General features: G+C 58.9%; 14 protein-coding genes across 14 annotated transcripts; 3 read left to right on the top strand and 11 right to left on the bottom strand.

The window, feature by feature from the left end:
- Nucleotides 1–43: 43 nt before the first annotated feature.
- On the bottom strand, nucleotides 44–1,776 carry SPRG_08689 (hypothetical protein; the record flags this gene model as incomplete). The annotated part of the gene is made up of 9 exons (XM_012347932.1): nucleotides 1,597–1,776; nucleotides 1,453–1,542; nucleotides 1,173–1,397; nucleotides 1,043–1,126; nucleotides 753–998; nucleotides 602–702; nucleotides 398–524; nucleotides 258–354; nucleotides 44–198 (listed from the first exon to the last, which is right to left on the bottom strand). The coding sequence occupies exons 1-9, from the start codon at nucleotides 1,723–1,725 to the stop codon at nucleotides 44–46; spliced, it is 1,254 nt and encodes a 417-aa protein (XP_012203322.1). The 5' UTR covers nucleotides 1,726–1,776.
- A 549-nt stretch (nucleotides 1,777–2,325) lies between these two features.
- Nucleotides 2,326–2,769, top strand: SPRG_08688 (hypothetical protein; the record flags this gene model as incomplete). The annotated part of the gene is made up of 1 exon (XM_012347931.1): nucleotides 2,326–2,769. One exon carries the CDS (start codon nucleotides 2,326–2,328, stop codon nucleotides 2,767–2,769), a length of 444 nt encoding a protein of 147 aa, XP_012203321.1.
- A 255-nt stretch (nucleotides 2,770–3,024) lies between these two features.
- SPRG_08687 (hypothetical protein) lies at nucleotides 3,025–3,863 on the bottom strand (the record flags this gene model as incomplete). Its single annotated transcript, XM_012347930.1, has 3 exons — nucleotides 3,025–3,255; nucleotides 3,310–3,384; nucleotides 3,432–3,863. The coding sequence occupies 3 exons, from the start codon at nucleotides 3,861–3,863 to the stop codon at nucleotides 3,025–3,027; spliced, it is 738 nt and encodes a 245-aa protein (XP_012203320.1).
- A 2,049-nt stretch (nucleotides 3,864–5,912) lies between these two features.
- On the top strand, nucleotides 5,913–6,882 carry SPRG_08686 (hypothetical protein). The gene is made up of 6 exons (XM_012347929.1): nucleotides 5,913–5,972; nucleotides 6,017–6,084; nucleotides 6,131–6,187; nucleotides 6,235–6,308; nucleotides 6,352–6,703; nucleotides 6,746–6,882. The coding sequence occupies exons 1-6, from the start codon at nucleotides 5,945–5,947 to the stop codon at nucleotides 6,794–6,796; spliced, it is 630 nt and encodes a 209-aa protein (XP_012203319.1). The 5' UTR covers nucleotides 5,913–5,944; the 3' UTR covers nucleotides 6,797–6,882.
- On the bottom strand, nucleotides 6,876–7,896 carry SPRG_08685 (hypothetical protein; the record flags this gene model as incomplete). The annotated part of the gene is made up of 6 exons (XM_012347928.1): nucleotides 6,876–6,938; nucleotides 6,985–7,158; nucleotides 7,205–7,336; nucleotides 7,389–7,622; nucleotides 7,678–7,768; nucleotides 7,819–7,896. 6 exons carry the CDS (start codon nucleotides 7,894–7,896, stop codon nucleotides 6,892–6,894), a joined length of 756 nt encoding a protein of 251 aa, XP_012203318.1. The 3' UTR covers nucleotides 6,876–6,891.
- Nucleotides 7,897–8,129: 233 nt separating this feature from the next.
- SPRG_08684 (hypothetical protein) lies at nucleotides 8,130–9,245 on the bottom strand (the record flags this gene model as incomplete). Its single annotated transcript, XM_012347927.1, has 1 exon — nucleotides 8,130–9,245. The coding sequence occupies one exon, from the start codon at nucleotides 9,243–9,245 to the stop codon at nucleotides 8,130–8,132; it is 1,116 nt and encodes a 371-aa protein (XP_012203317.1).
- Nucleotides 9,246–10,099: 854 nt separating this feature from the next.
- SPRG_08683 (hypothetical protein) lies at nucleotides 10,100–11,516 on the bottom strand (the record flags this gene model as incomplete). The annotated part of the gene is made up of 3 exons (XM_012347926.1): nucleotides 10,983–11,516; nucleotides 10,619–10,939; nucleotides 10,100–10,567 (listed from the first exon to the last, which is right to left on the bottom strand). The coding sequence occupies exons 1-3, from the start codon at nucleotides 11,481–11,483 to the stop codon at nucleotides 10,100–10,102; spliced, it is 1,290 nt and encodes a 429-aa protein (XP_012203316.1). The 5' UTR covers nucleotides 11,484–11,516.
- A 163-nt stretch (nucleotides 11,517–11,679) lies between these two features.
- Nucleotides 11,680–13,455, bottom strand: SPRG_08682 (hypothetical protein). The gene is made up of 4 exons (XM_012347925.1): nucleotides 12,824–13,455; nucleotides 12,455–12,765; nucleotides 12,209–12,405; nucleotides 11,680–12,156 (listed from the first exon to the last, which is right to left on the bottom strand). The coding sequence occupies exons 1-4, from the start codon at nucleotides 13,400–13,402 to the stop codon at nucleotides 11,966–11,968; spliced, it is 1,278 nt and encodes a 425-aa protein (XP_012203315.1). The 5' UTR covers nucleotides 13,403–13,455; the 3' UTR covers nucleotides 11,680–11,965.
- Nucleotides 13,456–13,810: 355 nt separating this feature from the next.
- Nucleotides 13,811–16,080, bottom strand: SPRG_08681 (hypothetical protein). The gene is made up of 2 exons (XM_012347924.1): nucleotides 15,281–16,080; nucleotides 13,811–15,232 (listed from the first exon to the last, which is right to left on the bottom strand). The coding sequence occupies exons 1-2, from the start codon at nucleotides 16,051–16,053 to the stop codon at nucleotides 13,891–13,893; spliced, it is 2,115 nt and encodes a 704-aa protein (XP_012203314.1). The 5' UTR covers nucleotides 16,054–16,080; the 3' UTR covers nucleotides 13,811–13,890.
- A 523-nt stretch (nucleotides 16,081–16,603) lies between these two features.
- Nucleotides 16,604–18,706, bottom strand: SPRG_08680 (hypothetical protein; the record flags this gene model as incomplete). Its single annotated transcript, XM_012347923.1, has 4 exons — nucleotides 16,604–17,071; nucleotides 17,125–17,870; nucleotides 17,926–18,348; nucleotides 18,403–18,706. 4 exons carry the CDS (start codon nucleotides 18,704–18,706, stop codon nucleotides 16,721–16,723), a joined length of 1,824 nt encoding a protein of 607 aa, XP_012203313.1. The 3' UTR covers nucleotides 16,604–16,720.
- Nucleotides 18,707–19,512: 806 nt separating this feature from the next.
- On the bottom strand, nucleotides 19,513–20,523 carry SPRG_08679 (hypothetical protein; the record flags this gene model as incomplete). The annotated part of the gene is made up of 1 exon (XM_012347922.1): nucleotides 19,513–20,523. The coding sequence occupies one exon, from the start codon at nucleotides 20,521–20,523 to the stop codon at nucleotides 19,513–19,515; it is 1,011 nt and encodes a 336-aa protein (XP_012203312.1).
- A 941-nt stretch (nucleotides 20,524–21,464) lies between these two features.
- SPRG_08678 (hypothetical protein) lies at nucleotides 21,465–22,975 on the top strand. The gene is made up of 4 exons (XM_012347921.1): nucleotides 21,465–21,941; nucleotides 21,994–22,311; nucleotides 22,367–22,566; nucleotides 22,614–22,975. Exons 1-4 carry the CDS (start codon nucleotides 21,480–21,482, stop codon nucleotides 22,930–22,932), a joined length of 1,299 nt encoding a protein of 432 aa, XP_012203311.1. The 5' UTR covers nucleotides 21,465–21,479; the 3' UTR covers nucleotides 22,933–22,975.
- Nucleotides 22,976–23,060: 85 nt separating this feature from the next.
- Nucleotides 23,061–24,579, bottom strand: SPRG_08677 (hypothetical protein; the record flags this gene model as incomplete). The annotated part of the gene is made up of 7 exons (XM_012347920.1): nucleotides 23,061–23,212; nucleotides 23,263–23,537; nucleotides 23,590–23,881; nucleotides 23,927–24,068; nucleotides 24,120–24,255; nucleotides 24,305–24,400; nucleotides 24,443–24,579. The coding sequence occupies 7 exons, from the start codon at nucleotides 24,577–24,579 to the stop codon at nucleotides 23,061–23,063; spliced, it is 1,230 nt and encodes a 409-aa protein (XP_012203310.1).
- Nucleotides 24,580–25,485: 906 nt separating this feature from the next.
- SPRG_08676 (hypothetical protein) lies at nucleotides 25,486–27,091 on the bottom strand. The gene is made up of 2 exons (XM_012347919.1): nucleotides 26,370–27,091; nucleotides 25,486–26,312 (listed from the first exon to the last, which is right to left on the bottom strand). The coding sequence occupies exons 1-2, from the start codon at nucleotides 27,055–27,057 to the stop codon at nucleotides 25,549–25,551; spliced, it is 1,452 nt and encodes a 483-aa protein (XP_012203309.1). The 5' UTR covers nucleotides 27,058–27,091; the 3' UTR covers nucleotides 25,486–25,548.
- Nucleotides 27,092–27,429: the final 338 nt, after the last annotated feature.

Genomic DNA, 27,429 nt, shown 5'->3' with positions numbered 1-27,429 from the left:
TGCATAAACTCTATGAATGATGGGGAAAGCTCGACGATCCTTTTTACATGCGAATTTGGAACCGGCCCGACTTGGTCAGCGTGCGCACGCCCTTGTACGGCTTGTACGACTCGTTTGTGAGCACGAGCGTCTCGACCGTGAGCCCGCTCACCGTCGTGAACGGCACCTTGAAGCCCAAAAGCACAATCGGCTTTTCATCTGCAGGAATGCCACGTCAATATTGTCCTTCAGACACATGGTACACACACATAGCATACCCGGAATCGCTGCGCCAAGCTGCAAGAGCACCGAGCCCTTGAGCGTCGGCGCCACGTTCTTCTTGGTGTTGAGCTTGCCGACGTTCCACTTGATGGTCTAGCACATAATCGATATACAAGTCGCGTCTGTCGCGAGGTACTTTGGTCGAGTCATCGTAGAGGCAACTGCCGACTTCCGTGTTGGTGTCGACCGTGCGCACGCTCTTTGGAAACGTCACTTCGACCGTAATGTCTTCGGCTACTCGCCAAATAGTTAAAGAAGAAGGACTAGAGACGTGTCGCAGAATACCGAGAATGGGTTTTTCGTATTGGAGACGAGCGTCGGCATGTTGCGCGAGCCCAACGAGAGCTCGAGCATGCCGACACCCTTCTCGGACCACTTGATGTGCGGCTGGCAGTAGATCGGCGGCACCATTTGCTGCACTTGTACGCGGTATTGCATGAGCTATAGACAATATTGTCTATCAAAACAAAAAGAATCAATTGTGCAAGTACCTCAAACTGCCCGTCGGGCGGGACGAACGACACGACGCGCTCGCGCTCGTAGCGAGAGTAGCGCACGCACGGGTGGAACGAGCAGTCGTCAATGACCGACGGGTCGACAAACACCATGGTGAGGTCCGGCACGCCCGAGAGCCGGCTGTGGCCGTTGATGATGCCGTTGACTTCGCACGAGATCATTTGGCCATGAGTATCGACGATCGCATCGATCTCTTCGACAATGTCAAAGTAGATTTCGTTCTGCGTCGAGCCTGAGCCAAGATTCGGAAAGGCGATTCTCGTACCTGGGTGTACTTGACACCGGCCTTGCGCCACGGAATGTTGGAGATTGCGCCGTCCGGCAGCATGTCGCTGACGCGCGACCGACCCTATAAACATGGTTCGCGATCGATGTCATGGAGGCGTCGGCGGTACCGAGACGATGGCGGCAATGCGGTTGACGGTCGTCGGCGGCGCGACCATGGACTTGAGCGCGTTGGGCTCGGTCGTCAGCGGGTACCCATTGTCAATCATCTCTTCGAGGAGCTGGTAGACGGTCGAAAAGTTGTCCTTGATCGCATTCTCGTCAAACGTGCCAAAGTAGTCGCGGAAGACCGAGACGACGCGGTGCAGCAGCTCCATGACAATCAACGGCATGATCTACGCGCCACGCGGCGTGTCGTCAGCACATGGCATACCGGCCAAAGTCATCTACCTCGTGCGAAATGACGGCGAGGACGAAGAGGCCTTCACGGTAGACGTTGATGAAGTAGTGCTTGCTCGTGTTGAGGATCGGAGGCACCTCCTATGCATGACCACGGTACATGCCACCTTGGTCCGTGTCCATGCAGTGTGCTACCTCGCGCAGCTTGTACTTGTTGACTTCGTCGACGAAGAAGTCGCACACGTGGCGGTTCGTCGTGCCCCGCCAGTGCTTCTCGATGATGATCTCGCCCGTGGACGTGAGGATGAAGAGGCTCTGGATCATGGCGGCGGCGCAGCGACGGAGCGCAAACGAGGTCGATGACCACAAAGCCGACTTTCGAAAAACAGACCTCGAGGCCAGGATCCGGATAGTCGACCATTTACGCCGGATAAACCATCGAAAATGACACGGTGTCGATGATCGTCCGCTTGACCCGATCAGAGAGCGTCATAGAACTCAAGGTTCGCCACAACGGGCGGCTCAACTTCACAGCAGATATCAGCACACCGCAAGGTGATTCGCTCTCTCCGGTGCTCTCCGTCGTGTACCTCGAGGCAGCCCTCCGCGACCTGGCGGCAACGGCGCCATTGTATACGACGACGACGTTGACTTTATGTTCAATCGCCCGGAAGATGTAGCTCGACTCGAGCACCACCCTCCCAACGCGCTCGCGCGCTTGTCTCTCCTCATGGACGTAGACAAGACGGAAGAGACGACGCTCAAGCGCCGTGGAACCTCCAACAGTATCCTGTCGAGGTATCTTCTACTCAGTATGTGCGCCCGAGCTGCACCGTGGCGCACGATGAGGAAGCTTGGGACGCTGCTCGGCGATCACGAAGAGGTCGCGCACCGAAAGCCTTGGTCCGCGTCGCGTTCCGCAACATGTGGCGCCTCTGGGTCGGCCGGGACATCATCCGCGGGGAGATGTGGCTTGGGCTCTACAACGTGTACGTGCTCCCGACGTTGCTGTACAGCTGCGACGCCAGGGCACTCACGGCTGCCGACGCTGATCGGCTCGAAAGCCTCCACGGGCAACAGCTGCATCAACTCATCGGCGTTTGCTACCCGCACCGCATCTCGAACAACGCTTTGAATGAGCGCTGCCAGACCAAGCCACTTCGCTCCCGGCTCGCCCAAGCTGCCTTTTTGGTCGCATCCTTCGCAGCTCGCCCGACATCGCGGCCAACCTCGCGATGCGTGAGTATTTTGGGCGCTCAGGCGCTGCACCGTGTCCTCACCGCCAGGGCACTGCCAAGGACCTTTGGGCGGCTGACTGAGGCGATCGTTGACGCTTGTCCCGGCGTACCCACGCACGACACTGTCTAAAACTTCCATGCACGCCTGCGACGATCGTTCTGAATCAAGCATACAGCCAGCACTGCTGTGTTGATTAATGCGAATAAACGTAATATCTACTATGTATCTGTGCCGTCGGCCATCAAACCCAGACCAGTGGTCCGCCCTATCTCTGCATATGAGATATACAGGGAGCTGCGGGAAGGTGCGTACACGCGCTCGCTTTCAAAGGGCGAGGACCTTGGACCGGTACTCGCACTGCTTGGCACTACGTACAGACATCAGTTATACTGCCAAACACTCATCAAAGGGGGCAGCGTACGTTCGGCGGGGAACCATCTCGGCTACCGTTGTCCAGCGCCGCCACGTCGTGTCCTCGATGGCTTCCAACGCCTCGCGAAGCGCCTTGTCTTCGTCCTCGCTCCATGTCCCTTTCGTGCGCTCTTCTTTGTCCGAGTCTTCCCATCGCTGCCGGCACTGCGTATGGACACGACCTGGCACGTTCTCCGCAATGGCCTACATGGCATGGCGCGATTCAGCGACGTCAACCACCAAAGGCGACGGGTGCACCTTCCACTTGCCACTGAGGGTACCGTCCGGGTTTTCGGCTTCAAACATGGCGACTGCAACCTTGAGCGCCTCGACCTACGAGGGCATGAGCAATGCTGTGGCATGCTATCGAGGCCATGAACCTGCTCTTCGGTCCATGCGGAGCGCTCGCCCTTCTTCTTGGGCGCCGGCGACACTGTGCTCATGCTGTGGCTGTTGGTTAAAAACACTGTGGGTTCATCCATGTCGCTCTCCGGGCGCGCGTTGGTGGTCGCCACTGGGTGCATCGCGAGCGCATCGGCTGCGTACTGGGCATTGATCGACACTGGAGACGTCGGGTTGGCCGTGAACGCGGCTTCATAGTTCCAGCCCAAGTTGTGCGCCGCTGGCTGGGACGCGATCGGCAGCGACGTCGGTGGCAATGCGTACGAATGCATCATGGGAGGTGCCATCATGTTGCGTTGCATTTCTTGGTTGGCGAGAACGCAGCGCAGCGTTTGGACTTGGGCGACGGTCGTGCTTGTCTCGGCCGGCGAGACCGCCATGCACTGGGCCACGAGGTCCAAGAAGGCCATGATGTCACTAGGATGCGCGGCCTCGGCGATCTTTCTCAAAAGCGACTGCAACCGCTGGGTGGCCGTCGTCCACGACTCGACGGGGTCGTTTTCGAAGCAAGGCGACTGGCTCAGATAGGAGAAGTCGGGCTCGTCTCCGATCCAAGGCGGCTCGCTCAAAGGGAAGAAGGCGGGGTCGAGCACTGTGACCTAGTACAAGGATCGTGAGCGACGTTGACACAGGACTACTGACCTGCTCCTGGGTCGGTGCGGCGCCTTCGCAAGACCATGGCATCGTCTCCATTGCTGGCGAATTCAAGAGTGTGTACAATTGTAGCCCTCAAGATTTGCCTTTCCGGATTCTCATTCAAATATACAGTGTTGCATTATCCGTAAATACTTTTTGAAGCAGCCAATCGCAGGGACTAGGCACGACTGGCTGGAGGCGATTTTGATTTTAAACCTGTTTCGATACAAAAACCTAATGTATCTTTTTTGAAATATGATCAATGTTGCAATCTATCAACCGTGTTGACGAAACGCCTCTGCACGCAGTGCCGCCACCAACGGCCCAGGCCAGTGTTGATGCTTTCGGAGTGGCGCCGTCTCGATGCGCGCGTGGTCCTCGAGTTTTCAGGAATGAAAATTAGAGTTCCTACGTGGTTTAGCCCCTACCTAGGTAGAGGGGGCTACACTAGAGTCCAGTGAGTGATCGGTCACGTCGTTGACGGCGCCATGTCGAACGCGTGGGGTGCTTGGCGCGCCGGCGACCGACCACCCGTTTGTCCTAATACGTTGCACCGGGCCGCGACGCTTGTCGAAGGCAGCATGCGCCGTGGCCGAGCCCGAGACAAGATTTGCGCTTCGACGCCTGGCCGAGACGGCAAAGCCCGCGCGCTTGGTGCGCCGGACAAAATACGTGTTGCAATGCAGCGCGTCCGCGCGAGCTACTGCCGAGCCATGGACCGACGCCTGTCACCGGGAACGCGGAGGCGGTGCATCGTAGCTTGGCTGTAATCGCCCGCAACATGAGGGGATCGTCATCCGCGCGCGACTCGTGACCATTAGCGCTTGGTCGTCGTGGCGCGAGATACCGACGGGCGCAGGACCAGCCGCGGCGAGTTCGGCGGGCCATGGCGATTTGGGCCAGGGCCGGGGTCAGCTCCGGGTACCGCCACCTGCCGATTCGGTAGCGCCACAGACTATGAGGTGTCGATAGGTCTTGCTTCTTCCTTGCGCACAAGCGTTGCGTTGACTGCTTTTTTGGCGGCTACTTGCCGCTGGCCGAGCGCATCGAGATGCTTGCGAGCCTCAGCCGTCCGTTTCTGAAATGACTGCATGGAAGACCCGTGACAGATGATAAATGGTAGATCAACTGTTAGAGTTCTGACCAAGTGTTTTTATCTCAAGGTCGCTTCAACGCACTCAGCCTACAAATCGATACCACGTGTCGTTAAAAGAGGGTATTATATTATTTTATGCAGCATGGATTAAAAAGCCGCCCATTTTAAAATTCACAGGTGAAAAAATCAGAGGGAATTTAATTCTTTTTTGTAGCGAAGGCATAGGCAAATGCCAAATAAATAGTGGAAACAGAATGGCCTCGACGTGCTCATTTCTATTACTTTTTCAGATCGGACGACGAATTGAGTCCGATCTGAAAAATAATTTGCCCATGGTACCGGTATGTCCTGCGCGCTCCGTCGCCTCCAACCTCGTAATATTGCACGCATCTCTCGCTGTCAGGCAGCTATCTGCGATGGCGCATGTCACGCTGGACGATTGCGTGCCGACGTTCTGTACCATGCTGGTGGCAGCGCGCGACTGTGGCTCACCCGTCGCAAATGACCGAGCAAGCCCTATTGCATGCGCCTTGCATGGGTGTAGGCAAGTAGGCCAGCATCGGCCCTTGCTCGCGGCCGTTCGTGCTAACAGCATTGACCCTACATGTTATCTGACGTCGCAACAGGAGGCACCGCGTCGACGCGTTGCTTTGGTGCCAGCAGTGCTGCCACGTCATCCCGCGGGATTGCATCCGGATATTGGATCCCTGTGAAATTACATGCATCGCGTCTGACAGGGAATCTAAGATCTGGTTGACGATGGAAGCGTACCTGCGCTGTGGCACGGGTACGTCGTCGCGCGACCGCCTTGGCGATAGCGCCTGAGCGTAGGCTGGCCGCTGCTTCCGCCCTTGCTGGACGCTTTGGCAGCGCAGCACAGCGCACTTCTCGACGATCTGGTGCGGCGCCATCGTCTGCTGCTGGCCTTTTCACGTCCGCGTACAGGTGGGCCTCGCATGTGAGCTCCAGCCGACAGCCTCGCTGCTCGAGCGCATGGCCAGGGTACAACCTGCCTCCACGCACTACAATGGTTCCATCGCATGATGCAGGAGCCAAAGCTTTGCCTCCGCGACCCGACGAATAGTGCACGCAGTATCGCTGCCGGGCTCCAATTCATCGTTCGGTCTGGCGATCTCGAGCTTCGTGCTTTTACACAATACATATAGGGGCTTGACGCTTCAAAAGCTGCAGTATCCTTTGGCGACGATGGGACCCGAGGTGCAGGCTAGCCACGAAGCGGCATGGGAGGCCTGTCTGGCCAGTCTCCGTGCCGCCTTGGGCTTCATTCGCCACCGCGATGCGATTGCACTCATGCTCCTCAAGCGGTGGAAGCGCCAAGTCCGCGGCGACACGTCCATGGCCGCGACAAGTCGTCTTGCTAATTTGGACTGGCAGCTCGGTGTGCGATTCGCACCACCCATGGCGCCGTCCGTGCACGTGACCATGAAGTGGACCGTCCAGGACGCGAATGGCTCCAAGAATGTCTACATCCAGGAGCTCCCGGTGCACGAGTTTCGCGTATACCACGCCCTTGCACCCGTCGCCTCATCGTCGTTGTAGGCGCTGCGCGCACAAGCACAGGCCGCCGCCGCGGTCCTCGCAGCCAGCTAGCCCCTCGACGTCGACATGCGATCCGCCGGACGCGCCCCCACTTGATACATACTTGATACATCACAATGGACGATGGTATATCGTGTAGTATTGCGTCATGTCGGCCGTGTGGCTTGGTGTAAATTCTTGAGCAAGAGGCAGACTATGCAGTCGAATGGCTCGACGAAGCAGCAACCAAGGAGACGTACCACGTGTGAGCATGTGCATGGCGTCGTTGATGGCGACGAGGCAGCTGGCCGCGTGCTCGCCCTTCTTGAACGCCACGACCAGCGTCGCGTTGGCCTCGATCGCGCTGACTTGGATGCTGCAGTTGCGCGCGCCTTGGATCGTCACCGACTGTGCATTGTCCCCGACAAAGGCCACTACACCATGTATGAGCGATCTCGTTGGTTGCACATTGGCGCCAACTCATGTTGGCGGCGAGGTTGCGCAGCGACTGGAGGTTGACTAGGACGCCGAGCTGGTCGACTTCGACGGTTGCGTGCGTCACGGCGTCCTCTGTGACGAGAATGGCCTTCTGGATCCCGCGGTGCTGCTGTACTAGCGACCCACGAGAAAGCTTTGGATAGGCACCAGGTATACGTGGTCGTACGTGTGGCGAGGATCGGCTTGACCGCGTCGCGGATGATCTCGGAGATTTTGAAATGGAAGCCGTGAAAGTCCCGCAAGTTGTGGCCAATGTTGCCGAGGTCGCTTGCGTACTCGTCGACGAACGCGGCCAAGACCTCGCGGGCGAGGAACTCGCCAAACTTGGGGCCGTCCGCAGGGTCAAAGAAGAGGGCACAGCACACCTTGGCGCTCTCGTTGGTCACGATGGTGACGGCGACTATTCAGGCATGCATGTCCTTCTTCATCTTCATGGCCGTCCAAGGGTGATCTACCGTTGGCGAATTCAATAAAGGACACGGGCGCGCCGGTGGTCTTGGCCGAAAACTCGAGCATCGCCGTGAGCAGCGACCCAATGAGCCGGGGCTACAGGACGTCATCGTCACGATGCACAACTTGTCATTCGACCTACGGACCTGCGCGATCGCGTTGGCAAACTCTTTGGAGAAGAGCACGAGACCGCTCGTCGCCATCAGCAGCACATTGCGCAGCATCGCCAAGTAAACGGATCGCGTATCCGGATTTTCGAAGTCGCGCAATCTTGCTCCATACGCGAGTCCGTGGACGTCTTATGCACTTGGTGTTATACAACCAACGAGCGATAGATTGGCGTTCACTGTGGTAGCAGTGTCGGCGCAGAAAGCTACGGAGAATCTGCAATCAAGTTGGAACAACGTAGGATGATGACAGGTACACTCGCTCTTTGAGCGACAACACATCATGTGGCTTAGCGCAGACGTTTAGGGATGCACTGCGAGTACCACTCGTCCTTCGTGGAGCAGATCGTCCCCGAAACGCATTTGGTGTTGCCCGTGTAGTCTTTCCCACCGCACTGCTCCCATGCCTTCTTGGCGTTCTTGACATCAATGGGCTTCATCGTGGGCTTCTTCGATGGCTTCTTCGTGGGCGTCTCCGATGGCTTCATCGTGGGCTTCTTCGTGGGCGTCTCCGATGGCTTCATCGTGGGCTTCATCGTGGGCTTCTCTGATGGCTTCATCGTGAGCTTCTCCAATGGCTTCATCGTGGGCTTCTCCGATGGCTTTTTTGTGGACCTCTCAGACGGCTTGGTTGTGGACTTGGTTGTCGGCTTGGTTGTCGGCTTGGCCGTTGGCTTGGCCGTTGGCTTGACCGCGTCCGTGGGCTCCTCGTCCCAGGCAGAGCTCGACCCGCCATCGTTGGGCGACGGGCGGTCCGTGGGCACGGGCGTCACGTTCGGGTTCTTGGACGGGTCGCACGTGTCGCTAATGTAAATGTCTGCGCAGTTCCAAAACTGTTCTTGCTGGTCGGCGCCACCCGGGTTGTTGCCACCGGTATACCACCAACGCAGCACGCAGTGCGCGTCACCGCTGCACGTCACGCCCTCCGGGAGGGTGTACTGCATCTTGAAGTTTTTGTTGCCACCCGGCAGCTTCCACTTGGTCTCGCCGTTCGGACGCTTGAGCTCCGTGAAGCACTCTTCGGTCTCCTTGTCGTTCTTGCCATTGAGCTTGCAGAGGCCGAACGTGAAGCTACCGCGGTGGTTGGCCGTGATCTGGATGTCGATGTCGATGGTCGAGCCCGGCTTGTAGCAGGCCGCGATCGCCTTCTCGCCGTACTTTGGGAAGAGAGCGTACTTGCCGCCCGTCTCGTGGTGGCGTGTGCCGCCGTACGGGTCACCGCAGACGCCGTGCTTGGAGCCAATGCCGCCGGCGTTGAGCCCATCGTCGTCCCAGTCTTCGGGCACAAAGCTGAACTGCGAGAGACGGAACATCGAGCCGCGCTGGAGGGGCGAGAGCATGCGGCCGTGGGCTTCGATTTGAGTCGCGCCAAGGAGGGCGAGCAGCGCAGCCGATGCCGTCTTCATGCTATTGGTAGTGGTGCGGAGGATGGAGGCAAATGCAAAATGAACTCGTGCGAACTTGGATCTCCATCTTAGACAGGGCCAGCACCTGGGGTTCCATTGAGAGATCGGGTCGCCGACATGTCACGAGCCGGCGCGGCCCAGCGGCTCTCTAACTTGGCCTGGACGTAACGCTCATCGAACACATGTGGTAGACTGGAATTCCCAGGTTTAGTCTCAGACGAGTGCATAGTATGCACTCGTATGAGACATCGTGCTCTATGCACTGCATAGAGCACGATGACGGACAACTGGACGTTCCTAGCGTGGGCATTGCACGCGTGCATCAGCCGTTGCCTTTCGTGCAATCGCCCGTGCAACGGTGATTGTTTGGTCACAAGGAACGTGCACATAAACATCCTCGTTCGAGTCTCAGCAGTGCCAAAACGGCCTGTGTAATTCAGTGGAGGATAAGATTGACTCTAAGATGAGACTCGCGCAAGCAGCGTTCACCAATACAGTAGTACGGTAGAGAAGCAAGCGGAGACTCAACTTGCCGCGATCTACTCTCCAGGACATTCGAAATGGTTCTGATGGGCTTGGTACACCAATCCATGTTGTGGGACTCTGTAGCTGCGCTGGACGCCGCATGAACTCATGGCATGAACCGGTGCGAACCGGGCGCTTAGTATGAGCATATATGTAATGATCATGGACAAAAGACCGTGATCGTTGAAAACGCCTGTACTCCAGCAACCGCGCTAGCATCCCTGCTAGGGAGCAAAGGAACTCTTTTGTACGGTCGGCTAGGCTCGACGCATATAGCTGATACATAAAAGGCGGTGTTCGGTTAGAGACGACACCATCCCAAACGACTGTTACGCCTGTCGTCTTGCGGCGTGGTAGGCGTTGACGCTGTCGGCGATGGACTCGCGGAACGCATTCTCCCAGCGTCGACCTCGCTCCATGAAGACCTCCATGGGACTGCGCCGCATCTCGTCCCACGGCAAGTCGGTCACCGCTTCCTTCTCGCAGAAGCGGAACTCGCGGATCTTGGCCCGAACGTCGTCGACGCTTTCGGCGCGGCACGTGTTGACGTGGCAGAGAAAGGTAAAGTCCACAGACCCGTTGCTGCCGACCTCGACGGTCGTCCAGCCCCACTGCACCCCCGTGACGCCGACGCTCAGATGCGGCTGGAGCGCGTCTTCGAGCACGGACCGCCACACGATGAGGCGCCGCGACGGCTCGCGGATCCTCTTTGCGATCACGTTGAGGTGGATCGGAATGCCGCCCACGGACGCGTGGTACTTTTGGTATACCGTATCGTTGTCAATGCGCTCAATGGTCTAGGATGGACAATGTTGTCATGCGCCTCGATGACATCAAGAACAACGTACGTGGGTGGCACCGATGGCCACGGGCACGACCTTTTCGCCGGTAAAGACGCGCCAGAACGCGTCCGCGACAACGTCCATCGGCGCGTCGTACGTGTCCCGCACGATAAACTTGGCCGTGACCGAGCCGTTGGGCTCAGTGCGCGCCTCGGCCCGGTAGTCGATAGCACCCGAGATCGGGTACAAGCCCGCGTTGAGAAAGGCCGTCTGTTGCCGCGAGTACTCGCGATCGGCGATGGCGTGGATGGCCGCGGTACGGAGGTGTTGCGCGGCCGCGAGCTTGTACTGCTTCCAGTCGGCCATGTGGCTGTTGTGGACGTCCGTCTAGTTGCATGCATTGAATGTGCATTTCGCGCATCGGACGCACCTGAGGCAACGGGCGCTTCCGGAGCAGCGTGAGCATGGCATCGACAAACGTGACTTGGCGATCGACTTCGCCGCGCAGATGCGCATTCTCCTGGAGCGCCTCGGTCTTGGTGAGCAGCTCCTGCTTGGCGATCGTCGCCCACATCGTCGTCGGCGGCAGCGCCGCGTCGCCCTTGGCCTTGAGCTCGTGCAGGCGTGCTTGCAGCGCGGTGACATCGGTGCGCAGCTGCAGGATCTCTTGGCGCTGCTTGAACTGAAACTTGTTCTTGGCGCGGACGAGGTCGGTCTCGGCCTTGCGCTTGGTCGGCGCCGGCGAGGCAAAGTCGTCGAGCGCGGCTTCGACGAGGGACGATGTGGCGGCGGTTGTCGCCGACGAAGACGAGCTGTCGCTGCCGTGGAGCGTGTCGAGGAGGTCGCACATGGCCGAGAGCTCCTTGTGGAGCTCCGCGTCCGTCGCAATGAGGAACTCGAGGCCATGCATCATCGCGCCCTGCTCGGCCATCGCTCTTGTCGTGCTCCGGGAGCTTCGGCTGTGTCCAGTAACGTGACATACATTCCCGACCATCACTCCTCTTTGCCGTACAGGCCGTCATCGATCGTTTTCGCATGACGCCGGCGCTCCACGTTGAGCTTCTTGGCGCAGGTTGTACGCGCTACCACCGTCATTCTCGGGGACCAATATCGCACACGCGTACACCTCTAACGATACCCATTCTTTGTGACGCACCAGTGGCTGCATGTTGTTTCTTCTTCATGATCACTTTGCAGCGTGGTCTTTGCTCGATGCACTGTACTACTCTCGTCTACGAGCTGCACGTGGCGTGGACTTGTCGTCGTGGGTTGGCAGGTCTCCTCGTCCAGCACGGCTGGCTCATACACTGCCGACACGCGGCTGGCTCATGGCGTAGTAGTAGGCCTCGATCGCTTTCCGAATGGCCTTGCGCAGAGCGAGCTCGAAGAGCCGGCCTTTGCCCAAGAGCGCGCTCATGACGGCGGCTGCCGGGTGCACCGGTCGACTTGCCGCATCCTGCGCATTGTCCGTCGGTGTGCTAAACTGCATTTGCTGCAGCGACGCTTGCGCGAGCGCCACGTCATCGCAGTGGCTCCGGTCCAACGGTACTTGGAGAAAGATTGTGAGTTTGCATTGGCGCGCGCCTTCGTCTTCGACGACCGCCCTATGCGCACGCATCTTTCCATTGTACGCCTCTACATATCGTATCGACGCACCAGCCCCACTGCTGCTCTCGGGCGCCGCGCGACATGTGGGGCACGCGTTCGTCTTCGAGGACATTGCGCCACACGATGACGCGCCGGTGGTCTTCGTGGTACTGCTTGGCGATCGTGTTGGCGTGAATCGTTGTACTTGCCGACACAGCTTGTGTGTACCGTTGGTAGACCGTGTCGTCGTCAATGAGGTCGATCGTCTGCGTACGTCAAGACACTGAGTGCTGTTGGCAGAGGCGCAGACACTACCTGCGTCGCGTCAGCAGCAACTCTTGGCCGTTCTCGCCGTTCATGACGGACCAGATCGCATCGCCAATCACGCGGAACGGCGCGGGGTGCCGTAGCTGGTTGATGAATTCGAGCAGAACGCAGCTCTCGGCGTGTGGTCGCAGCGCGCGTGCAATGTGTACCTCATGGTCGTTGGCGAGAAGACCGGCCTTGTCGAACGCAGACCGCTGCCGACCGTACTGCCGGTCCGCAATCGCGTGGATAGCCGCGACACGGAGCGAGTGCTGCGCGGCGAGCTTGTACTGGGCCCACGTCTCCTCGCTCGAGGTAACCTAGAGTGCAACCATTGGCATTTTCCTCATCATGTGACGTAGGCTTCAGGTGTAGTACGTCGATGGGCTTCTTGTGGATGTACGCCTTCATCGAGTCGATCAAGGTCGTTTGCTGCGCGACGGCCACACGCAGCTGGTGGTTCTCGGCCATCGCGCGGCGACTCTCGGCAAAGTGGCGCCGCGCAGCGGCCTCCCAGTCGACGTTCTGCGTCAGTGCCGTCGACGCCTTGCTGGTCGCGAGCGTCTCTTGGAGCTCGGCGACTTCTTTTCGGAGACGTAAAATCTCTTGCTTTTGCCGGTACTGAAACTTGTTGCGTGCGCCGACCGCTGGCAGCGGCTCCTCGTCAATGATCTTTTTGCGCTTCCGACGCGGCGCCTTGGGTGCTTTCGCAGGCGCCACGTCTTCGTCGAGCGACGTGTGAAAGTCCTCCAAAATCGAGTCGATCGTCTGCTTCGTCGTCTCGTTGTCGGACGACGTGCTGTAGACCGACTCGGCGAGCCCATCGCTCGCATACGCGTCGAGGAGGTGGCACACTTCAGCGAGCTCGTCCTGCAGATGGCTGTCGGTCGCGAGGAGGAAGTGCAAGTCGGTCATTGTGATCACGTCTGGTGGACTCGCCTCGCTGGTTGCCATCATGCTACGACGTCGTGGGATGCGACCAAGAAGCCAGCCGACTGCCAAATGCTGCTGAGATTGCTGTTTGGCCCGTATCCGGACGATCCGGATGGCGGCCAAGTCATCAATCCACTCTGCCAGCACCTTTTGCACGCCTTCGCCGCGACTGGCGCGCGTACGTACCCCCATGGCCGTCGGGCAAGAGTCTCGTGCACACAAGCATGTATTTTCCATAGGCATACGATGCGCCGTTTAGGGCGAGGCGAGGTTTGAGTCGCGGCCCTACTCCAGCTCGTACAGTACGAGTCGATATCCTAGACCGTGAGCGGACCGTGAGTATCACGACTGGACACACCACTTGGTAAAATTGGCTCGTCCGTGTGCGTGCAAGCGTCGTGCATTGCACGGTGTCCTTGTTTTCGTTGGCTATCGAGTACGGCAGTTGTAGTAGTATATTGATGATGTTTAGAAAGTTAAAAGTTGTCGTTGGCATCGTGCACGCCGACGACTTACGTGCGTCGCCGCTTCTTCGAGTCGCGCTTCGTGACCGTCTTGACCGTCTTGTTGGCAATGTGCTGGATCTCGCGCGTCGACTTGAGCACCTTGGACTGCACCTTGCGACTCTTCTTGAGCATGAGAAAGTTCTTGAGACGCGCCTTCTCGCGGTTCGTGGTACCGCCGCCGCTCTTGCGGTGGGCAAAGTTCTCGCGGCCTTCCAGCACCGACCGGAGACGCTCTTCCTGCGTCTGGCGCTTCTTCTTCGAGTAGCCTTCGAGCGACATCGGGTCGACCTTGGCGTGGTTGGCGTCCAGCGACTTCTTCTCGACCTCTTCGGCCTTGCGCTTTCGGCGGCTCTTGGGGTCCTTGGCCGCCTCGACCGCCTCCTTCTTGAGCATCTCGATGCGCTCGAAATCCTTGGGCGTCAGAATACGCTGCGCGTCGATGCGCTGCGACTGCGGCACGACCGCCATCGGTTCGTCTTCCTCGTCACCCTCGCCGTCTTCGTTCTCTTCGCCTTCCGACTCAGTGTCCGAGTGCAACCCGTCACTGTCTTCGTCTTCGAGGTTGACCCAGCCGTCCTCCGACTCTTCGCCGGCGTCCAGCGCCTCTTCATCGAGCGCCCAGCCGTCTTCGTTGTCTTCTTCGTCAAAGCGGCCAGCCGCCTCGGCCTGCATGAGGAGCTCGGCACCTTCGACACCTTCGAGTGCACGGAGTTCGCCAAAGGCCTTGGGGCGCGCGGCGGCATCGTGGAACTTGCCGCGGTCCTTGCGCTTGAGGAGGCTCGGGTGGAGCTCACGCACGAGGTTGAGGACACCGCGCGCCGCGATGACGGTCGTCTTGTCGCGGCTCTTGTTAAACATGATGAGGTCCTGGAGCAGCGCGTCCATGCCTTCCTCTTCCATGACGAGCGGAATGCGGGCAAAGATCTCGCGCACCGAGTTGATACCAACGGCAATGACCTCGGACGAGCAGCGCTCGACAATGAACGAGTTGGCAATCGTGCGCACGATCGGCATGATCTCCTCGGGCGGAATGTCATCGTGACACGCCTGCACGAGGTACGCGAGGATCTGCGTCACGTTTTGCTGATGCGCCGTGAGGTACCGCTGCAGCAGCGGGTAGAACGGCAGCACAATCAGCTTGTGCTGGCCAATGAGGCGCCCGATAAAGTCCATCATGAGCAAGCGCACTTCGAACCGGTCGTTCGAGGCCTTGAGCAACTTGAGCTGGCGCTCGGCCATGCCTTGCGGATCGTGAAGAAGATCCAGCGCCGGGAACGTGTACTGGTTGTCAGCGTCGCGGTTGCGGGCCTTGCGGTTCTTGACCAGCTGCGCCTTGGTCGCATTGTGGCTACAGGATTATGTCAGACAAGGATCGTGGCATCAATCAAAGACGTACCGCTTCTTCGTCTTCTTCGAGTGCGAGTGGTAGTTGACCTCGACTTGTTCCTTGACCTTCTCCTTCTCGGCCTCGTCGTCTTCGAGGATGTCCGTGTCGATGCCAAGGAAGAACTGGATCGCGGTCACCATGACACGCGTCGTCGGCGACGTGCACGCCGACGCAATGCAGTTGACCGTCCGCGCGTCGCACCAGATCTTCTTGCGGTAGAGCGAGATGAGCACGTGGAGCGACTTGATGGCCGCAATCTCGTTGTCGTCGGCGACCATGCCGTACAGGAACGACTGGAGGCCGCGCATGACCTTGTCGTTGCGGCCGCCGCCATCGTTGTGCATGCGCTTGAGATCGTACACGATGTGCGAGTAGAGGATCTCGCGGAGGCGCTTGTCCGGGCACCGGAAGAGCTCAAAGAAGAGCTTGAGCAGCACGAGCGCGTCGACGATGTTCCGGTTGCGCATGAGGATGAGCGACTGGACGAGCGTCTTGCGGAGCGTCGCCTCCAAGACGTTCGAGTGCTTCTCGAGGAGCGAGATGAGGTCGGTCGGAAACGACGCGAGCTCGGCCGGGTAGCATGTCGCGACGTGCGAGAGGAACGAGACGAGCGCGCCAAAATGCTCCGACTCCTTGCTGGGCTGGAGGCGGAAGATGGCGAGCTCGCTCTGGTAATGGCGGAACTGCATCATAAACTCATCCTTGTACGCGTCGGGGTCGCGCTTGACCATGTTCTGGAGCTGCGGCAGCTTGGCCAGCACATCGGTCCGCGTCTCGGCCATTTTCACAAACTGCAAGGTCGAGTGCACTTTTAGCAAGTGCATTTTGGCTGGTCAAGGTCCACCGCGGTGGCATTTTTTTTATTGGCGCGGTGTATTTGAACACCAATCTTTTATGTATTCTACTTTGTGATTGTATTGCATATACGACAACATATATTTGTATTATAATATAGCACGACAGGAATAAAAAGCAACTGGAACGGATGCGAGAGAAATAAAATACAACGTTGAAGCACTGGATGGAAACGCAGTTTTCCTTACCGACACGAGATCGAGTCTTGACTGCTACTAGCTCGTGCGAGCTGCTCGTACCCTCTGATGCGTTGCGAGCGCGCGGAGCTACAGGCGCCACCTGCACTGCATCATCATGGCAGCAGCTACGTTGTGGGATTGAAGCAATGCATCCCGTCAACGTCGGCCTGTGACGTGGCAGCTCGTCCTCGATGGAGCGCTAAGCACGAAGTGGCGAGTGTTTTCTCTTCCTGCGCTACTATGGCAATGCCAGCAGCATAGATTTGGTTCAACTACGATCTGAATGGTATAAATGATGCCTTGCACAACGGCCAAGAAGCCCATTTCATTGTATTCACATGGTGCGGGATCACGTCAAGCTCGTCCATTTGTCTGCGTGAAGTGGACTGTATCGAGAAGCGAGGGCTCAAGGCTGCTACGGGCCGTGGGAAAGGAGGTGGGTCTCCTCCGAGAGAGCGCCGTCCCGGGCCTTCTTGGCACGCCGGAGCTTGAGAGCGAGCACGATGATAGCGATGATGAGCGCGGCGATGACGAGGCCGCTGCCCGCCAGCAGCACCTCGACGAGGCGGACGACAGTGTACATGGGGACCGTCTTGTCTGTCGTTGATGTCGTCTCTTCTGGCACGGTGCCTTCGTAAATGTCCATTTCGCGTAGGACAAAGGTCGTGGGGACGAGGTCCTCGAGGCAGCTGCGATCGATCTGGCTCACGTCGCCGCGCTGCAAGACAAAGTCGCGGAGCAAGTGCATCGCGCACGACGGATCGGTCTACAAAAGCAATGCCATCGATTTCGCCGATGGCTCTTGAGACAGAACGATACCGGTGTCGCCGATCTCGTCAAGGCGCCGTGGCCCGAGTACGGAAAGGTAAAGAGTGCTTTCTGGGTCGTACTACTCAGCTCCAGCGCCTCGTACAGCGCGATCGCGTGCACATGCGGCGTCTGAACATCCAAGAGCCCTGAAAAGAGGATGACCGACGCGTTCGTCTTCGGCGTCGGGTTCAAGCTCGCAAACTTGTCGCGCGTGTACGTGTACGTCGACGTGGGCCGCGTCATATTGGCGCACGCGGGGTCGTCCGCACCTGTGAGGATGCAGTACTTGTCTTCCATGGGCGAGAGGTCGAACGCCATCGTGCTGTTAAAGAACTCGGCGTGGAGCTGCGCACGGGTTGGCGTCTCCCAGAGCTCGGCGCTGGAAACCAGGTCGTGCAGCAGCTCCGAGTAGTCGCGGTCCTCCATGTTGGCGTCGTCCGCAGGCATCGGCTCGGTCATGGCGCCACCACCCAAGGCGACTGCAAACCACTGAACGTCGTGCATCGAGCACCGATGGAAGCGGTAGACGAGAGCCGGAATCAGTTCTTGCTTGCCGACGCCGGATTGCAAAAGAAACCGGAGCAGCTGCCGCACGGTCCACGACGGCGATGTGGGCAGCGCCTCGAAGAGGGCGGCGCACTCGTTCGTCCCGTCGTCGAGCGTGGCGTAGAGCATTTCAACAGTGGCCTTGGGGTTGCTCCCGAGCTTGCCAGCGCAGACCTCGTCCTTGCCGCAAAGGTCCCAAAAGCGATCCACTGCGCATCATCATCATCGTGAGCCATCTTCTACTATAGAAGACGCGCAATGTACCTGCCGTCAGTGTATCCCGGTTCCACGATGAGAAGGGACCTGCGACGCCGTCTAAAATGTAGCCCTTCACCGTCCGGGGCGATAGCTGCATCAAGCGGCGCACCCAGAGCGTGCCATAGCTCACGCCGTAGACGTACGTTTCGGCGTCGGGCGTGAGCACGTCAATGGCGCTGGCCACGTCCTTGGCGGCGCTCGTCGAGGACCAGCCCGCGGCCGTGTCGTTGCCGTAGATCTGACGCACGTTTTCGAAGCAGGCAGCCATCTCGGATGGGGCAATCGCCTGTCCGCCGGGGCTACCGACGGCGGCGGCCTCGGTGGTGGCGCACTCGAGGTACGTGCTCTTGCCCGTGCCGCGGTGGTCCATCGTGTAGACGTCCACCGTGCCGTTAAAGTACAAGGCGGCAAAGGCCTGATACGATTCCACTAGATGATCAATAGTGCGTGAGACGTGGCGAGGGTCATCCTTGGTTGACGTACTCACAATCGAAGACGCGCCAGGGCCGCCCTGGAGGAACCAGAGCGCTTGGCGGGGCGAGCCAGGCGCCGGCGGCTTGGTCGCCTTGAAGTGCTTGACAAACACCGAGATGGTCTTGTCGCTGGTGCAGACGCCGTCGTAGCACAGCGGCACGTCGAGCGTCGCGCAGCGCGTGTTGTCCATGTGGTAGTTGGTGTCGGGCGACAGCGACGCGCCAGTACGCAGCGGGCACGGCAGCCACCCGGACGAGACCTTGATGGCGCCAACGACAGCGCTGAGGCTCGCGAGCGTCGCAGTGAGCCGCATGCTGCCTGGTCAACCCAAAATGATTTTGCCTTTTTATGCCGAGTTTTGATTGGCCGATCGGTCCAGCCCACTGCAAACCTTGTGTAAACTATACTATACGCAAAATAGTATGTTTCCCGGCTGCCATCGTCTCGACCGCTCCGCCCACCCGACTCGTACAGTTTCCGATGGACAATACTGTACACACCCTAAGAATTCGTCTCGAATAATCTCATAGAGCCCTCGTTCTCCTTCGCCTATTCAAGTCAGGGAATATAAAACAATGCTGTTATTTTCCTATTGACACATCTTCGTCGTCTAGTCCCGCGGATTGCGCTCCTGCCTCCGCCGGCCTAAATCAAGTCCCTCAACCGAGTTCACACAACGAAGAAAGTCCGACAATTTTATTTAGCATAGTTTTATCTATTGTAATAGAGGACCCAATTCAACAACAACATCTTCGTCGTCTAGCCTAGCCGTGAAGTACGCCCTTGGTGGACCGGTGTCAACGGCAATAATATAACGGGAATCACCAGTAGAAAGGAGCGACATTTCCAGGGCTTGAACCCCGCACCTCCTGCGGACAAGGGTACCCTTGCTGCGTTGTACGAGCAGGAATCCACCGACGGGAAAAGACGTGGTCGACGACGTATCTTGAGAGGATCCAACCAATACGACTGCCGTCTCAGGACAGAGTCAACTTACAACAAAGCCAGCTTTTATACGGCACAGGACCGCCGTTGTCTCGTAGCACTCTAGTATCATGTCGACTGCTTTTCGAACATAGTCCTGCAGCACGTTGTGTGTGTTATAAACTCGATGCTAGGTTATGAAGGAACGTCCTCGTCATCGTCGGCATCGCGCTGTGTCGTGGCCGTCGGAAGCTCGTACAACACCTGGAGCGTCCGAATGTCGCCGTCGCTCAAGCCGTCGCGCTGACCAAGGACCGACGACGCCTCTTCATCGCAGTCGGCGGCCGTCGGGACGACGCACCCGTCTGCCTCGCTCTCTTCAATGTTGCAGTACTTGACGCTCTTGTTCTTGGGGAGACACACGCCGTGGCCGTAATGCATGATCGAGTGCTTGTCGTACTGCGTCACGAAGGCCTCTCGGCGCAGCACATAGTTGTTGCGCGACGCTGCTAGCTTGTGCCCGCGCAGAACGATCGCCTCGGACGCCGGGTGCACGTGCTCGTGCGAGACGCCAAACGCATGCAGCATCTCGTGCATGATGGTGCCGCTCCCGTGCTTGAACGCACTTGGCTGCAAGTTGATGGCTTGGCCCGCTGTCTGGAGGTACCCGACTGCCGCGTACGTACCGCGGCGGTGCGGGCGCTGGTGGATCGACACGTAGTGCGCACAGCCACCGCAGAGAGCTTGCGCACGTGGCGACGCCTTGCACTCGTCGAGTGTCAGCATCGAGACGCCTGTCGGGGTGATGATGCCGTTCATCGCGTTCTGAATCAAGTCCAGCTCCGTGCGCGTAAATGGACTTTCGATCTGATAGCAGAGAGTCGCAAGCGGCCATAAGAGATGCGTGTGCTGCGTTGCAAGGCCGAGTCGGCGCTGAGCGTCCGCCTTGTGGCAGCTCACGGGGTCGTCCTCGTCGCCGTCGGCGTTGCCGTCGTCTTCAAAGCAAGTGACCACGCCCTTCACGCACGTTCGGTAGATGGCACCTGGCACCCGGGGCTGGCCAAAGATGTACTCGATCTGGCCGTCGGAGAGCCGTGTCGCGGCGCTTGTCGGGTGGTGCGGAAGATGGCACCCGTCGTTGGCGGTTGCAAGGCCCAGCACCAGGAGGAGGAGGAGGAAATGAAGAGGAAGCGGTAGCCAATGCATGTTGGTGGCTTTGGCAACGACGTGGGAAAAGAGAGAGTGCTTCAGAGTGGAGAAGGCAACGCGTGTAAAGGAGACGACGGGTTTCTACAACGTTGAGCGCCGACCTGTTTTTTTGTATGGATGTGTTGGTCTCCCCGTCGTGGTGTCGCGTCAAACGATGGACTAGCTGACGTCGTGCGATGCCACGTAGTCGACCGTAAACATATTTCGCCGTGCACTAATATGCCAAAGCCGACGTGTTTAGGAACGGGGGCAGCGTTACGTGTACGATGTGGGGTTAGGGCTGGGACACGGGCTCTTGCCTGGGTTCGCGCTGCTGCATGGAGGCTGTATGGCCATTGTTGATCAAACACACTCGTGTTGCAGGCTTTTAAGCGTTGTGCGGCCCAAGGTAGTAGCAGTATGGCGGGCTGCAATGCTTGCTCCAAGTTGCGCCAGCTATTCACTAAAGGGTTGATGGTTGCTACCTATGATGGACTATGATTTGTCCACAGAATATTCATCCTGTTTTGCCACCGAGAGCAACGAACTGTGTGACGACCCAAACAACATAGTGTACTAATTAGTGGCGCTGTGTTCGTCTCGGGGCTACAATGCAGACGACAGCGTATGAGCAGCATAGAGCAGTAGCTGCAGGGCGACAAATTAAGAGGCTTATACGTTCAAGGGATATCCAAGGGTAAATAGTACGCCTTTGGTACAACCATGCATCACGTTTTATCATTTAACGTCGTCCTGAGGTAGGCAATTACCCAACGCGGTGGCTCGTAATTGCTTGTTGCTACTGGGGACATAGGTATATATGCAGCCTCTCACTTTCCGAATATACCGTCTTGTGCCGTCTTGTTGTGCCACGTCATAGAGAAAGTGCACCAAACCGGATATGGAACCGGTTAATCTACTGAATTCAAACCACAACCGGCTACGTCGGTTCGGCTATTATCGACGCCTTGGCCATGGCAGGAAGCGGGGCGGACGAGACCTTCCTGCATGACATCCAGTTCCTCATCGCGAACGATGCGCAGCTCACGCAGGATCTCTCGCAGCTCTGCGCGATCCTCGAAGGCTCGTCAAGCGACAGCGAACCGAGCGCCCCACCGAGCGCCAAGCGCAAGACGGCCCCTCCGAGCGACGACGAGCCGCCCGCGCGGAAGCCAAAGAACCGCTTCCAGCACAGGCAGCGGCAAGAGATCCTCGCGCTGCGCGACCAGGTGCGGATGTTGCAAACCGAGATGTCAAAGACGCGCCGCGGCCGGCCCACCTCGACGCCGTCGCGTTGGGAAGCAATCGCAAAGGAAGAGCGCCAGGCCAAAGCCGCCGTGCTGCACGAGAACGAGCAGCTCAAGGCCGCAGTGGCGCACCAGCTCACGTTCATCGAGACCATGCAGCGCCTGCTTCGAAAGAAGCCCCGGCTCGAGGTAGTATACCCCGTCTCTACTTCGCTTTTTCATTCTCGGCGGGTACGAATAGCTGCTGCGCGATCCATCGTCCGAGGCGTGGAAGGCCTACACGCTGGCTGCACAGGCGTCGCTTCGCCTCAGTGCGATCCATGCGATTGCCGACCGACAATACCATCGGCTACGAAGCACCTTCTTGCGGCTTGGTCTTCTCGACCGCCCAGATGACAACCTCGTGCGCATCACGCCGACGCCGCAGGCCAACGGAACGCTCGTCGTCGAGTACGTTTATGACTTTGTACTACCCGCGCCATATCGGGCCGTGGGCGATGCGGTCTGGTGTGTCTTCAACGGGGCCGACGCCGCGCCGTGCGCCCTGGATGCCACGCAGGTACAGTCGTCGCTCCTCCACTCCTCAGCCTCTCCATGGCCCTTCTGCGGCATAGCATGTCGAGATCATCGACGACGATACCAACTACGAGACCTTTGCTCGCCCGATTGCTGATGCTGCGCACGTCGCCTACTCGAACCGGATCACCAAGCGGTTCCAGGAAGAGAGCCGCGATGTGATCGTGTGGCGGACGGTCCTCCAGGACGAACGCATGCCGCAGATGGCCCACGGCAGCGTCGAAGACGAGTGTGGCTGGTATCTACCTTGCGTCTGCCTGTAATACTATCGCATCCACGGCGTAGGCTCGTGGTGGCAGCGAAGACGCACGCGACGTCTCGGCTCTCGTTTGTGCTCTCGGTCGTCGCGGATGGTACGGCGATCGAGAACGTCACGCGAGGCATTGCAGCGTTTTCGTTTGGCCACCTCGAGTCTGGCCCGGCGCCGCTGGCCGAGACGCCGCCGCCGACGACGATGGTTGCGCTCATGGACAAGGGCAAGCGGCTCGAAGTCGCGCTGCGCAATGCGGTGGCCAAGGTCGTTGGCGCGTTCCAGCCTGCATCGTTGTCATCACCATCGCCGCAAAGGCACCGCGTTGGCATAAGTGGAGCGTTGGAGTCGTAGGTAGTAGTATGTTTACAGAGTGGAGAATATAAGCACGCCAACCACGAGTGAAAGTCGGCGACACCAATGCCACGACGGGCCTCCGCTTGTGGACGGCGCTGTCGTGATGGCCCGCGTGAGGACCGACGCTACGCCGTGTTCGGTGAGGCTTTCCAGAGAAGAAGACGGAAGGTCGTACTTGTCTCGGTCGTGAGTGTGCAGTTGGCGCGCGTAAAGCCAACCTGCTGCGCGTCCAGATCAAAGAGCACGTTGACGTCGACCATGGCGTTGGCGCCGATCACTAGATGCACATCAAACTCGCCTCACGAGGCGCTCGATGAAGAAGCGCACCTCCGCTCTCTGCAAAACGCAGGCCGAATTTACTCTCTCCAGAGGCGGTCGTGTACATGTACTTGGCGGGCGGCAGCTCGAGCTCGACGCGCCCGGCGGTGCCTGCAAATACCAACGTGATCGTCGGCCACGTGCCACTTTGGTCGGGCGCATAAGTCGTCGCGTCCGAGAAGGCGACGTTCGTGGCGGCAGCAAAGGCCCGAAGGAACGACGTGCGCACCGCGTATGGCAAGTATGAGTGCGACGACCCGCTGTCGACGAGCGTGCTCAGGCCCCTACGATACAAGGCGCTGGAAAACAGCGATACACACCAAGACATGGACGTACGCGCTGTCCACGGACGAGGTTGCCGCCGTCGATGTGCCGCCCACGAACACGTCGACGAGCGGAAGGAGGTATTTGGTCGAGCTCAGCATCGCGACCGTCCCAGTGGCGGCCGACGATGGTGCGTACAGCGACGGGTCGCTGCCGCCGAGCACGAGGGTGCCCCCCGACGCCGAGTAGCAGAGGCTAAAGGCGTTGCGCTCAATGCGCTTCTGCGCTACGAGGGCGGCGAGAAAGGTTGTCGATGCTTTCGAGAAGCCAATAATGCCATTCTCGGCCATGGTCACGAGCGGTCCTACGCGCCGTCATGAGGTGCCAACTGTCATCAAAGGAAAGATACCGCTGGCGCTGAGCTGGGCGGCCACGGTCAGCCGCACGCCGTTAGTGCGCATGATGTCGTCCGAGGACTCGCCGCTAAAGCGCCCAATGTAGGCGAGGTCGGTGACGGCGGCGCCGGTCCACCCGCTGCCGTCGACGTACGTCTATCGCCAGAAGATCGCGGGATAAGACGACGAGGCAAACTGGTCGGGTACCCGCTGGACTTCGCACGCGGCGCGCGCCGAGTCGCAGAGAAAGCACTGGCGGAACGACGTGCAGTTGTCATACGCTGATGTCGTCGACTTGGCCGTGTCGTAGCCAGGATCCGTGTGGTTGCCGCACGTCGTGCAGCTACAGAGAGCATGATGAGTGCGAGCCAATGCACACGTGTCGTGTGTACGAGCTCGCAACGACCGCTGTCCAATCGCTCGCTGTGTCAATGACCACGAGCGCGCGTTGCGGCGGGACGCCCAAGTACAACGCTGCGTGGCGGACGCTATTACACGTGCGTCACGCCTCGTATAGGACAGCCGCGTACCCTCGGCTCTCGCCCACGCGCTGCTCGAACATGGGGCTGCTCGCGGAGAGCGCCCGGGCCTCATGCAGGAGCGGGATCGAGACCAAGCTCTCGGCGACCGCGGCCAGTGCCACGAGCCATCGGGCAACCTGCGTCATCCGGCTTGACGCAACTTGAAAAATGGACGAGTGCGTTTCACCCAAGCCAAATCGAGCCACTCCCTCATTGCGACGTCTTATCGTAAGATAACGTTCAACAGCCGCTTGAAGGTTGTTACAAGTTACTTTTCTTTGTTGTATCGAACGTAAACTGTCCTTTAAAAGGTGGTATCGTGTTGATGTATCTTGAAGTTGGATTTTTGGAGTTTGGATTGATGCGACGTCATGGTCGCAAGCTCGGTCCAAGTCCTCACAGGAGCCTCTGCCTGGATACCCGATCGATAGCTCCCTGGATCGCTCCTATCATCCAAGAGGCGAGAATACCTCGCACGGTATGAATCGCATGCGCCAGGTCGTGCGATGGGCTTGCAAGATCCTCCTCCTCGTAGCCGTTCGTCGTTCGAGCCTCGCGTGCGCCATCTCGGCCGACAGCATATTTGAATCATTCGTACTACATGGCCAAAGACCTACTAGTATATATTAGAACTGATCAGCTCTGATAGCAAGTAGCTCGGCCTGAAGTGGGCGATTATGTGACGAGGCAGAGGCCCCTCTGCACATGGGCGAATCAGTGCTCATTGCTACCGGTACACGTACAGCAGTGGAAGTAGGTATTAGATAGCAGTCTCTTGCGATGACGCCTCTCCAGTACCCAGTACCCAAAAAAACAAAGCGTCGAAAAGCAGAAAATGAGATGAAATTGCGGCCAAAAAAGTCCGGGTTCGAATCCAAGGCGCTGGCCAATCCTTGGACGAGAAGGTCGTCGCCGCAATGTCATGTGGGCCATCAGCTGGCGCTGGCGACGCTACGGGGATAGGCCCTCCCTAGCTTGCCCGGCGCCGAGTTGGGTGTCAGTAGTCTCTTGACAGAAGTGCGCCATACAACCGCCATAAGATCGCCATAAGATTTCCAAACGATCGCTACCCGATCTCATCAGCGTCCACGTTATAAAGTTAGTCCAATGACTCGCTACGTCTCCTTGGCGTCGACGCTTGGCGATCCTTTGGCGTAGCGCGTGTAGCCCACGAACGCTAGGACAAGAAGCACACACGCCAACGCGCCGGTCGCCGAGGACGACGCATCGCTTTGGACGCCGGCGCTCGTGAGCGCCTTGCCGCGCAGCACTTGGGCCGGCGTCGGCACGTCGAGGTGCCAGCCAGGCAAGAGCGCTTCGACCGCCGACGCGTCCGTGTACGGCACCCAGTGCAGCTGCTTGCACGAGTGTTGGTCGCGCTTGCCGTCCTCAAACGTGATGCCGGAAAAGTTCAGGTACATCTGCAGCGACCGCGCCTTGCCCCAGCCGTACTTGTCGAGCTCGAACGTGTCGACGGGCCCCTTGAACGGCCAGTCGACGAGCAACTTGAAGCGGTTCTCGCCCATCTCCCGCTCCTCCTTGCGCTTCGCCTCGTCGACTTCGACGTACTCAAAGCGCGCGGGCACGCTCGTGTAGTTGTGGTAGATGACGCAGCCGGTGCGCGACGGCGAGTAGAGGTCGTAGCCGTGCGTCCAGAGGTGCGACGCGCGCAGGAATTCCTCGCCGTCAAACATCCAGAGCGTGTGCGAGTCGATCGGCGCGCGCTTCTCGGCGTGGCACTTGCTAAAGGAGAAGCCCGCGCCCCAGAGCGCCGTCATCTGCGGGTACTTGGGCTGCAGGATGAGGTCGGCGCCAATGTTGCGCACGAGGCCGTTCCCGCCGCGCATCGTCTGGCAAATGTGCGGCAAGTGCTGCGGAGCTATCACGCAAGAATCATAGTTAATGAGATGCAAGGCGGGGTGCATGGAGAGTGAACCTTTGTTCGAGCCGTCGGGCAAAATAAAGTCGTGGAGGTTGTGCAAGTACGTCGTGAGGACGCCCATCTCGTTGTTGAGCGTGCGCCAGTCCTCGACGACGCCGAGGTCCCAGTCGTTGGTAAAGACGCTGTGGGCGTCGAGCTGGAGGCAAAACTCTTGGTCACCGATGAGACTTTGTTGCTGCGACCGTGCGAGCGTCGGGCCGCGCGAGTCGTTGGCCGACCGCGTATCGACCTTGATGTGACTCTTGTACTTGCATGGCTCGTCCGGCCACTCCTCGGCCGCGAGCTTGCAGTACTCGTCCAGACACGACGCATCTTCGGGGTTGACTTGGTCGACAATGCCAAAGTACAACCCGGCGGGATTGCTCGCGCGCTTGAACCCGGTAAAGACCGTGTAGCCGCAGCGGGCGCCGTCGCGGAAGGCCGAGAGACCCACAAAGATGTCGTACGTGGCAGGGATGCGCGGCGGCGGCGGCTGCAGATGGCGAAGCGCCGGGTCCAGCGGGATGTTCTGCGTCTCGGGGTACAGCGTGATGTCCGTGTTGGGCTCCTTCCACTCCTTGTCGTACGCGTCGAGCGGGTTGTGGCTCGCAAACGAGAGCACGTGCGAGACGCCTGTCTGCGGCGGCGGGTCAAAGGCCATCGCGAGCGGCGCCAGCGCCAGCGTCGACCACAGTGCTACCATCGTCTTGGTCGTGTGATGTCAACGTCGATATCCAGAACTGCGACGCACGTTCGTTCGTTCGATCACTTGCCGCATCCGGATAGTGCGCTACAGTATCCGGATATGTCACCTGTGACCGCCTCCTGCCACGTCAGAGCCCGCACGGCAGAGGCTGGCAGAGGCGCCAGTAATTCACTTCATACATTGGAGACTTATGTAATGTGGGTACAGCCATCAAGCAGGAATGACATGCCTCGTGATCTGCTGCCTACACGGAGCCGGCGACCGCGATGGCACGAGGGGCCACCGCCCTTGGCGCGAAGGACCACCACCCTTGGCGCCTATAATAGGCCATCACCTCTCGTCAGCAGCTTTAGCTGGGCGGGTGGACCG

The sequence above is a fragment of the Saprolegnia parasitica genome (genome assembly GCF_000151545.1).
Source record: "Saprolegnia parasitica CBS 223.65 unplaced genomic scaffold supercont2.39, whole genome shotgun sequence".
In the NCBI taxonomy this organism is placed as follows: Eukaryota; Oomycota; class Saprolegniomycetes; order Saprolegniales; family Saprolegniaceae; genus Saprolegnia; species Saprolegnia parasitica.
Note: the sequence above shows the minus strand (reverse complement) of the source record. Positions and strands in the feature narration are given on the sequence as shown.

Bases quoted from the DNA above. Each gene is read 5' to 3' on its own strand.
- SPRG_08682 (XM_012347925.1), bottom strand. From the start codon at position 13,402: ATGATGGCAACCAGCGAGGCGAGTCCACCAGACGTGATCACAATGACC. The intron at 12,766-12,823 runs GTACTACACCTG...GTTGCACTCTAG, and splicing joins TCCACAAGAAGCCCATCGAC to GTTACCTCGAGCGAGGAGAC. The intron at 12,406-12,454 runs GTAGTGTCTGCG...TGACGTACGCAG, and splicing joins TTGCTGCTGACGCGACGCAG to ACGATCGACCTCATTGACGA.
- SPRG_08681 (XM_012347924.1), bottom strand. From the start codon at position 16,053: ATGGCCGAGACGCGGACCGATGTGCTGGCCAAGCTGCCGCAGCTCCAG. The intron at 15,233-15,280 runs GTACGTCTTTGA...ATAATCCTGTAG, and splicing joins TCGAAGAAGACGAAGAAGCG to CCACAATGCGACCAAGGCGC.
- SPRG_08676 (XM_012347919.1), bottom strand. From the start codon at position 27,057: ATGGTAGCACTGTGGTCGACGCTGGCGCTGGCGCCGCTCGCGATGGCC. The intron at 26,313-26,369 runs GTTCACTCTCCA...CTTGCGTGATAG, and splicing joins GCCCGACGGCTCGAACAAAG to CTCCGCAGCACTTGCCGCAC.
- SPRG_08678 (XM_012347921.1), top strand. From the start codon at position 21,480: ATGGCAGGAAGCGGGGCGGACGAGACCTTCCTGCATGACATCCAGTTC. The intron at 22,312-22,366 runs GTACAGTCGTCG...TCTGCGGCATAG, and splicing joins GCGCCCTGGATGCCACGCAG to CATGTCGAGATCATCGACGA. The intron at 22,567-22,613 runs GTATCTACCTTG...TCCACGGCGTAG, and splicing joins GTCGAAGACGAGTGTGGCTG to GCTCGTGGTGGCAGCGAAGA.
- SPRG_08686 (XM_012347929.1), top strand. From the start codon at position 5,945: ATGGAAGCGTACCTGCGCTGTGGCACGG. The intron at 6,309-6,351 runs GTCTGGCGATCT...CAATACATATAG, and splicing joins GGGCTCCAATTCATCGTTCG to GGGCTTGACGCTTCAAAAGC. The intron at 6,704-6,745 runs GTATACCACGCC...TCGTCGTTGTAG, and splicing joins TCCCGGTGCACGAGTTTCGC to GCGCTGCGCGCACAAGCACA.